Source organism: Melanerpes formicivorus, unplaced genomic scaffold (genome assembly GCF_026170545.1).
Source record: "Melanerpes formicivorus ecotype bairdi unplaced genomic scaffold, bMelFor1.0.p_v2 SCAF_97, whole genome shotgun sequence".
Taxonomy (NCBI): domain Eukaryota; kingdom Metazoa; phylum Chordata; class Aves; order Piciformes; family Picidae; genus Melanerpes; species Melanerpes formicivorus.
The window spans coordinates 766,906-776,429 of record NW_027142449.1 but is presented as its reverse complement, the minus strand read 5'-3'; the positions used below and the strand labels follow the sequence as shown (position 1 = coordinate 776,429).

At 45.3% G+C, this 9,524-nt stretch overlaps 1 protein-coding gene across 2 annotated transcripts in view; it reads left to right on the top strand.

The window, feature by feature from the left end:
• Nucleotides 1-1,109: 1,109 nt before the first annotated feature.
• Nucleotides 1,110-9,524, top strand: part of INPP5F (inositol polyphosphate-5-phosphatase F) — a 54,814-nt gene continuing 46,399 nt past the window's right edge. Inside the window, exon 1 of one of the 2 annotated variants that reach the window (XM_068166120.1) lies at nucleotides 1,110-1,287. In XM_068166120.1, the coding sequence (XP_068022221.1) occupies nucleotides 1,191-1,287 (97 nt within the window). In that variant the 5' untranslated portion in view covers nucleotides 1,110-1,190. The remainder of the gene's footprint in view (nucleotides 1,288-9,524) is intronic. The other variant, XM_068166119.1, reaches the window with a different exon arrangement.

Genomic DNA, 9,524 nt, shown 5'->3' with positions numbered 1-9,524 from the left:
CAATGAGAAAATTGGTTTTCTGGTACTGTGTGGCACTACTTACATGCATCATTAATTTCCAAGATGCACCACGGATGCTCTTTCACCAAACCAAGCTGCTCCCAGTGGTTATATAGGGACGATGGGATGCTTTTCAGCTATGTGCCTTGCTACATCAATTTCACAGGGGAAGTGACTTCACAGCTTCTGTAAACAGACAAAAGCTCTGGAAACCTGTGGCTGGGAAGGCTGAGAAGGGTCTGTGTTGGCTGGTACGTTGTCCAGCGTTGCCGGGGAGGAGGGAGGGTTAATTCCCCTGGCGTCAAGAGGTGCTCCTTCCCGTATCAATATTTAAAATCGCAATGACTCCTGCGCTACGCTGCTGAGTGAGTCCTCTGCTATTTCCTTTCACCACTAGCTGATAGGCTCTGTCAGCTCCTGCCTATTTCCACCAATTATTGTAGCTGTGGCCCCCCGGGAACAGATGAGCAAGCCTGGGGACTACAGGCTTGGTTGTGGCTTCGGAGAAAGCTTGGGGGCTGCAGGAAGGGCTGGGACTCTGCTTGCGGTAGATGGTTATGACCTCCTGCGCTGTGCCGCTGGTGCCGCCAAAGGCTCCCAGGCCCTGCGGGGACCCGGATCTCCTTCAGGCACCAGGACCCGGCGAGCACAGGCCGGGAGGAACCCGGGCCCCCAGACAGTCACGTCGGGCAGGGCTGGGCTAACCTCACCCCCAGCAGGAGACCGTCCATGGTGGGCCGCACGGACGCTGGGGGGAGGGTACACACCTCTCTGTCAGAACCAAGCGACCTCCGGGGGGATTATCCCCACTTAGCCCCCAGCGCGGAGAGTAACCGCTCCTACCCCAGCCGCCCCTCACGGTCTGCCTCTCTGCGCGGGGCTCAGCGCAGCGGCAGCCCAAGCCCCGCGGCAGCCCAAGCCCCGCCCCTCGTCCCCCGCCAGCCCCGCCCCGCGGCACCTTTAAGCGCGCGGCCGAGGCACTGAAGGGCAGTGTCACGTGAGGAGGAGCGAGCCGGAACCCGCGCTCGTGCCCGGCCGGCTGAGGAAGCCCTGGGCTCGGCTCGGGAGCGCGCCTTGTCCCGGCCCTCCCCCTTCCGCCCGCGGAGCCGCGCGGCTGCGGAGCGGCGGGAGCTGCCGGAGCCGCCGCTTGCTTTCCCTCGCTCCCTCCGTTCTGGTGGCGGCGTGCGAGGATGGAGCTGTTCCAAGCCAAGGACCACTACATCCTGCAGAGCGGGGAGCGGGCGCTGTGGTGCAGCCGGAGGGACGGCAGCCTGCAGCTGAGAGCCGGTGAGTCCCTGCCGCGGCAGCGGGGCTGGGGCAGGGGCGCGCCTGCCTCCCTGCTTGCTTCCTGTGTGGGGAAGGGCGGGCCGGCACCCACCCGCCCGGGGTGCTCTGGCCGGGGCTCGGCGGCGGTGGACAATAGCCGGGGAGAGGGTCGCTGAGGGGAAGGGCGGTGGTGACGCTGCCCTCCGAGGACCGGCTGAGGGGACCGCCCCCAGGGCCGCCGAGAGCGCCCGGTAGCTGTACCGAGCCCCGGGGGAGGGAGGGGGATGCCAGAGGCCTCTCTGGAAGTCGGTTCCGCGGGGCTTAGCTCTCAGCGGGCGGGGAGCAAGTGCCCTTCTCCATCGCCCCGGCTCCCAGGGAAGTGCCGAGAGAGGTCACCTGTGTCCCCGCTGGGGGCCAGCGAGAAGCCAACCTTCTGCGTGCTGAGGAGCTTTTCTTGCACCCTGTGTTTGTTTCTCACCGAACCGTCCGGCTGCCCCTGCCGGCTCCCTGTGTGTAACCCGAACGGTTCATCATGTTGAAATGCGCCGGGTCACCCTTGGGGGAGCATCATTAAATGGGAAAGGGCTATCTCGCCTCGGTGTCAGCCTTATATGAGGGATGCTTGCTAGTGTTTCTGATGGATTGTGACGGCGTCCTCGAAGAAATGTATTCCCAGGTGTCCTCTTTCAGGGGGAACTGAACAGGTGTCTACGCTTGTAAACTGCTCTCAAATTCTTGTAGCGACTATAGGTGGTGTAAGTGGCAACTCCAGAGTGGGGGCAGGTGTGTTAATAGCAAGCTGCAGAGAAGGTAGTGTGAACAAAAATTGTAGACAGTGAGTTGTGTTAACGGAGATTTTTGCAGCAGTGTTAATTATAATGTCCTACCTGGGAGCTGAGTCAGTAAAGGAGTCTGTAAAATGAAATACTATCCTTAGACATAGCTTGCTTTGAGTAATACGTGTAGCTTGGATGCAAAGGACAGCAGTGTGCCTGCTTCTAAGTTAAAAATGCTCTAAGTTGTTGGATATTTCAACAAACCTTTGGCATGTTTTCTAAAACCTGGATCTGTTGTTACACCAAGAAAAAAGCCCAGCAGTTAAGCATGTATCTGGCTGAGGCTGGTTGTCTGAGTACTGTACGCTTCAGGAGCTTTCTTTCAAAGGCTGGAGAAACTTCATGTGTAAACATCAAATACCATTGTAAGCTCTGTTTATCCAAAGAACTGTTCTTCATGCTGCTCGCTCTTCTGTTATGTATTTGTATTTGAGTCGTGTCTTGTCGGTGTGCTTTTGGTTTTGTATCTCTCAGATAAAATTCTACAGTCTACCTCAAATTAATGTGATGTATTCTTGGGTAAAAATTATAGCACAGCAGGTTCCACCTCAACATGAGGAGGAACCTCTTCACTGTGAAGGGCACAGAGCACTGGAACAGGTTGCCTGGAGAGGTTGTGGAGCCTCCTCCTCTGGAGGCTTTCAGGACCCATCTGGATGCATTCTGGTGTGACCTGTGCTAGATTCTATGGCCCTGCTCTGGCAGGGGAATGGGAGTCGATGATCTCTGGCGGTCCCTTCCAGCCCTTAACATCCTGTGATTGTCCTGCAGCTTCACTGATGGTTGCAAGGCCAGTCATACATTGACTTATAAATCACGTTAAACTATTTGATGTTAAGTTAGCAGACAATGCTACTATTCAGTGAAGTGCATTGTTGTTTTTTTTGGGGGGGTGGGGGAATACAACAAACAACCCAACCTTCAATTTTAGATTTGTTGTAGTTAGGTTTGTTGTAGTTCCAATCATCTGCATAGGCTCTTACTTGACCCAGAGCAATAAAAGCACAAACTAGTCAACTGTAGTACTAGGAGATTGAGAGCTTTAATTTTAAAAGCATTGATTGCTTGTTTTCAGGGAGCCATGGCTGTGACTTATTTATTTATTTTCCCCTCTGAAGTCCATTAATTTCATGGAGGCATTGCCAGAGCCCAGCAGCCTGCCTGCATATGCTCAGCAGGCTTTTGTCCTTAGCCTATCTTTAACTTTTTAGCCAGCATACATGTGATGCCTATTGTGTGTGCCCTACAGATTAAGGAAAGGAAACATGATACTGAAGTCTCTTAGCCTGCTTGAATCTTTTTGTTGGTCATGCTTTCCCATTTCAGTGTGTTTCTAATTCTATTTTTCTAGTCCTGTCTATGGGTTGTCTCGTTGCAAGTGGGTTCTAGGGCTGTGAAAAGGAACACCTGAATATGTTAAAAGTAAAGCAGGGAAGAAGCTTCTCCTTTTTATTTTCTCCACTTCTTGGCTCAGTAGCCTTTGCTTTTATTAAAACTAAGCTGGAGATCCTCAAGTTTATAAATGATCAGACATAATAAAATGCTAATGGAGGCCACTGACCGGAAATGAGTAAATGGATTACTGTGTGATGAGTCACTGTCATATTAAACAAAACAAAGTCATAACTTGGGTTTATTGACATGTTTAGCAGTCCATCAAAGGGTTATAATCTAATGATGTGTCTTTACTGTTTTTTGGCAGGCTTTGGCTTTATTCTGCCTCACAGAGGCTCCTCTGAATTAATCTCTACACGTTCAGGGGTGGAAATAGATGATACTGCCAAACCTCGCAAAATACTGCTTTGTGTGACAGGTCTGACTCGAGAGAGTTGGTGTTGAGCTTTATAATATGCTCCTTCCTCAACTATAAAGGCATGCTGAGAAATTTGTTAATCCTGAAGGCTGTATTTCTGACCTCTTTGAGTCGTGAACAGCTTGACTTAAAAAAGGCATCAGTAAATATTTGCTATAAAGCCAAGTCTGAGGTTGGCCCTAGTTTGAAGGATGTCTGCCTGCGTTTACAACATGTTTCAGTGTTTTTTTTCCCCTCTGAAGTGAAAGCACTTATGAGTCACCTGCAGGAAATCAATGAGTCACTTTGGCATCATAGATTTTTGTTGGGAATTTAGCTCTCTACAGTGTACTTTCAGTGTGGCGAAAAAACATGTGGTCTTCAACCATGCTTTAAATACCTTACATCAGATTTTGGTGAGGATTTCACACTTGATTTACTGTTTATGCTGTGCTTGGCTGCTGCTGACTGGTAGTTCCACAGAGATTACAGATACTGTTTTATTGATGTTGTGGGTTTAATGTATGCGTTTAAATATGCATGTGTATGCACATATAGAAAAGAGCAGAAGGATCGAAGGCACTGAATTCTTCTCACAATTTTCTTGACAGAAAGAGGAATGAGACTGTTTTACTGGGTGAAAACTTGTGTTGGCCTTGATGATACCCTCAACAGTAATGCCAAACCAATTAGGATTGTGGAGAGCTGCTACTAAAACTATTGCTAGTAGTAACACTGGTTCCCACCACCCTGGAGAAAGGCCTACAGGAGACTGAGTGATAGTTTTGGATACTTCATACTCAAGGACTCCATGGCCTCCACCTGTAATTGCAAGGTGGTGCTTATCCCTGAAGCTCTGACTGGAGACCAATGAGCATTTGCTTGTTTTACACACTTTAGAAACTTAGTGCTGTGGTAATGATTTTCATTTGTTGAAAATGGTTGTGAATCAGCAGCTGCAGCAATGCCTCTTAACTGCTTTTCCTGTAATGAAAAACATGTTACCAAACAGTATTTCAGAGCACTGAGACAGATTTTAGGCTAAGTGTCTGAGTCTGATAGATGGTATTCTCAGAGATCTCACACTAATAGTCTACCTACATGTGACCTTAATGACATTACAGGAGTCCTATAGAAATTACTTGTCAGAATTCCTCAGCTGCTCTTCATGCTTGTAGAGTGGAGGAGAAGAGTAGTTCCTTTGTCTGAATGCCTGTAAATACTTAAGTAAAGCAACAGGTGTATCAGTAGGTTTAAGGCTACAGCACAGTCCTAAGCATGGCTCTGAGGGGATGGTGGCCCAAGTGTTAATTCATGCTGCAAAACTAAGTGTTTCACACAAAACTACCTTCCTGGATTTCAGTGGCATGTCTTGGAAACTGCCTGTCTGCTCTGGAAAATGAATTCTGGAGGAGGGAGTTGTAGCTTTAGAAAAACTCTCTCCATATTTCAAGTTACTTCATAGGGAACCTCAAGCTGTTTTTTGACACTTCTTAGCTGCAGTGGTTACCAAACTGTTTCTCACCCTTGTCTGCTCATTCTGTTCTCTTTTCCTTACCCTTTCTTAGTTGCCAGCACAACGTACTTGTGGTGTATGTGACAAACCAGATGTCAGAACTGATCTGCATTAGCTGCAAACTGTCAAGAATATGCACTTAAATCTTGACTCCTCCACCTCCCTGGGCAGCACATTCCAATGGCCAATTACTTTCTGTGAAGAGCTTTCTCCTCACCTCCAGCCTAAACTTCCCCTGGCTCAGCTTGAGGCTGTGTCCTCTTATTCTGTCACAGCAATCCCCACCTGTCTACAACCTCCTTTCAGGAAGCTCTGGAGAGCAATAAGGTCTCCCCTGACCCTTCTCTTCTCCAGGCTAGACAACATTTCATGTCCTCATAGCCATCACCGTGATAGGAACAAGTATCAGGAGGAAAAGAATTTATTGGATGGATTCTATTTCTAGAGGAGAAGTTTGGAAACACTGCAATCCCCTTCATGAAAGCTTTGCTTTAGTAAGCAGGACCATTAATACTCAATGATGGTTTGTACATTTGTTCCAAGCACCTCTGATTGCTTCTACAATAAAAACTCTGGAGAGGATATTTTTTTTTCCTGAAAAGCTGAACTGAAATGAATGGAATTCTATTTGATTTTCCTTTTAAGGAAGAAATCTTAGTTGAATAGAATCCCTGAAATAGTCTTTGTGTCTTGAAATTGAAAACAAGCTCTTGAAAATACTTTGAAAAGTTAATGCTTTGAGTAGTGTAGTAAGTGGGCCTTTACCTCTGATAAGATGATAGGGAGTAGTAGGCAAGATCATAGTGAAATGCCCAAGTACATCACATAAGATGCCAGCATTGTGCAAAACAGAATTCTGAGCCAAATTTAGAAATACAAGCTTTTGCCCATGAGATAGTTGCAAAACAGCAAATGTGCTGGTCTGGCATTAATTGCTAACTTTCAGTTTTTCTCCTCCTCTGTTTCTCAGTGTAGCAACTTTCCCACGTGTGGCTGATGCTTAAGTTTCCCCCTCTACTGAAATGTCTCCCAGTAGTGCTAAAAGATATATTGCTTTTTATTGTTTGACTAAATAGCTTAACAACAAAAATAAGGAAGGGGAGGGATGCGTAGCGTGTGTCATGAAATCCTTTCCTTCTATTTCCTGTTCCTGAAACATGCCAAGGTTTTGAGTATAACTTCTTTATTTTGTGTTCTATGTAGTTATTCCAAATCTATAATTCTCTTTCTGCTTTGAGTTTAACTGGAGAGTCACAGAGGAAAGTTAATTATGGAGTGAGAAGAAAAGGGAGGGATAGGGGAAAACCTCACCTTGCTTTGCCTTGGCTCACCACAGCTATACCAGTGCTTCTCTCATGATTCTTCAGAATCCTTGACATAAATCAGTGATAAATAAAGGTTTTTTTTGATCACTGTGAAATCCTGCTTGTGTTTAAATCTTTTGAGGATGGGATAGCTTTGTGTTCTCTTTTAAGTATAGCTGAAACTGGGCAAACCTTTTAAAGCAGCATGTCTTCAGTACAAGTGAATGTAGTATTTAAGCTGTCTGTTTGGGAAGTAGGTTTGACTACAACCTTTTCCCTACCTTTCTGATAATTTTCCTTTGACAAAGTACATATGCCTAAAAAAAAGGCAGACCACCTACTGCTGTTCTGGCTTTAAGGATATACTTACAAACCACTTGAGCTTTGAGATACAGGCTGAAAATAGGAATGTGTGTTGGTCTGTAGTAATCTTAATGAATACAGTGTTGCTAGTTTTGGAAGGATAAAAGACATTATTTCCTTACCTGTATCTTCTGTTGAGAAAATAGGTGTTTGACCAGCAGAATTCAGCAGTCTAGAAGAATAAAGGGAAATTCTGAAGTAAAAAAAAACCACTGAACTTCAGTGACTTAGTGCCTGCTTGCATTTTAAGAGTCACTGCTGGGCACTTACCAGAATGGCATTTACAGATTCGTGGAAGGGGTAAGGAGGTGATTCTAACTCCCAAGTGGTGGAAATGCATCTACTAGATGCCCACACCAGTGCTCTCTGAAGTGGGAGGCATGCACCTTGGGAAGAAAGTATTTTGTACTGTTAATAAAGATAAAATAAACACTGGGTTTCATTTCATCCCTGTGAATCTGTTGTGCATGTTTTATAGGGTGTAATATTAGTACAGCAGGACATGTATATAATTAGGGTGCAGGCTAAAACACATTTTTACTGCTGTGGTATGTGACAAGATTTGAAGAGCACACATCTGTAGGGTTAGATTGTTTGGAGGGAAGATGTTTCACCTAATAACAGCAGTTTGTTACCTCTTGCAGTACAGGAGTTCCCTGTGCCATTCCTTGTAATGCTGGATACTCTCCAGACTACTGAACACTTTCTTTTCTTTGTTTCCTAATCAATGCCTGGTGACTCAGAAAATTTTATGACTGCAGTAGAATTCAAAGAAGTGTTCTTTATCCAAATGAATAGTAAAGATTCTTTCTTTGGAGCTTGCTTCCTGTTTTTTGCAGCAATAATACAAACTTCTTGTATACTCCCATCCCCTCTGCTTGAAATCTGTCATTATACAGCCTGGGTTGTACTTGGACTGTTCCTGTTAATCTAGTTGAACATTGAGATACTCAGTGTCCAAGGAAGCTAAATCAGTTTCATTTTCCTGGATGTCTGTGGGTAGATATGTACTTTGTAGTGTGGTGGTATTCTGCTGTTGAGGCAGGCACTCTGCAAGAAACTTGCTTTGAATTAGTTTGGAAAACATCATTCTTGTTGTTGGAGAATGGAGGGCAGGCAAGGCTATAAGGTGTAGTAGCAATGAGAGCTCAGGAGGTTTTTACATCCTCCTACTGTATCCTAGCTGTAGGCTTCTTAAGGGCTGTGTGGGTCAGGTTGGGGAGTAGTGGTGATTTAATTCCTCTTTTGTAATGCAAAGCACTTAAATTCAAAGGGATTGAGGGCTCTTAACACTTACAGAGAGCCATATGAATGGCAAAGATAATTAAAACAGGTGACTAGCTGAAGGGGTAACTTGTTCGAAGTTTTGGGAGAGAATATGCAAATACAATACTTCATGTCAACTAAGAGCTTGCACTACCAAACTTCTTACTCCTCCTCCTCCATCTTTTTGCAATTACAGTAGCTTAACTGTAAATTTGGAAATCTGTGCTGAAAGGAAAACTTAATTAGGCTGAATTTTGCTCACATAAGTAGCATTTTATTTCTTACAAGAGAATGAAGTTCAAGTTTATACTCTTGAACCTTTCCAGTTAATTTGTAATCTCTTAATCCTGGTTAATATTTTGGAACACAGTTCAAAGATAAACTGGAACTGGGAAGCAGCCTTTCAGTTGAAAAGCCACAAGAAGTCATAAGGGTCAAACAGTGCTAATAAAGTCTTGTAGTTGTTTTTGATCTAAAGCAGATTGGAGATTTTTTTTTCCCTTTAAAAATGGTATCAAAGATTTTTTTCCTGAAAGTTAACACTTAGGTGTCAGAAGTTACATAGCAGAGCTGAGAGATTTACTCTGGCTGTTAACAGGGGGTTTACTCAACTTTTACTTTCTATACATAAATAGCTATTGCTAGTGAAAGTGATTGTGCAAAGTGCAACTCTGTCAGGCTGTGGGAAGAACTTTGGGGAAATAGCTGCATGAAATGATACAGGGGCTTGTTGAGGGAGCATTCCTGTCCTGGGAGCTGTGGAGAGGAGACAGAGGGCAGCGATTTCCTCTCCATTATCTGCATGGGTGAAAACAGTCTTGGCTATTTGAGTAGATGGGGTGGTGAGGACATTCCTTATAGCCAGCTGGCCTGTTTCAGGTATGGGAGATCCACATTTTTACTGGATCCACAATTAAGATCTCAGTGTTTGAACTTAAGTGCATTATATACTGCTATGAAATTAGATGTTGCGTAGGTACATAGGACCTGATGTGGCTCAGTTGGTAGCACCTAAGACCCTTAATGGGAAGGTTGTGAGTTCAAGCCTGCAGTGGGCAGTAGTGTCCTCCCTCCTCTAGTCATGAGGTCTGTGGTGACAGGTTGGACTCGATGATCTTTGAGGTCTCTTCCAGCCTTAGTTAGTGATACTAATAATAATAAGGACAAGGGTTGAATGTTAC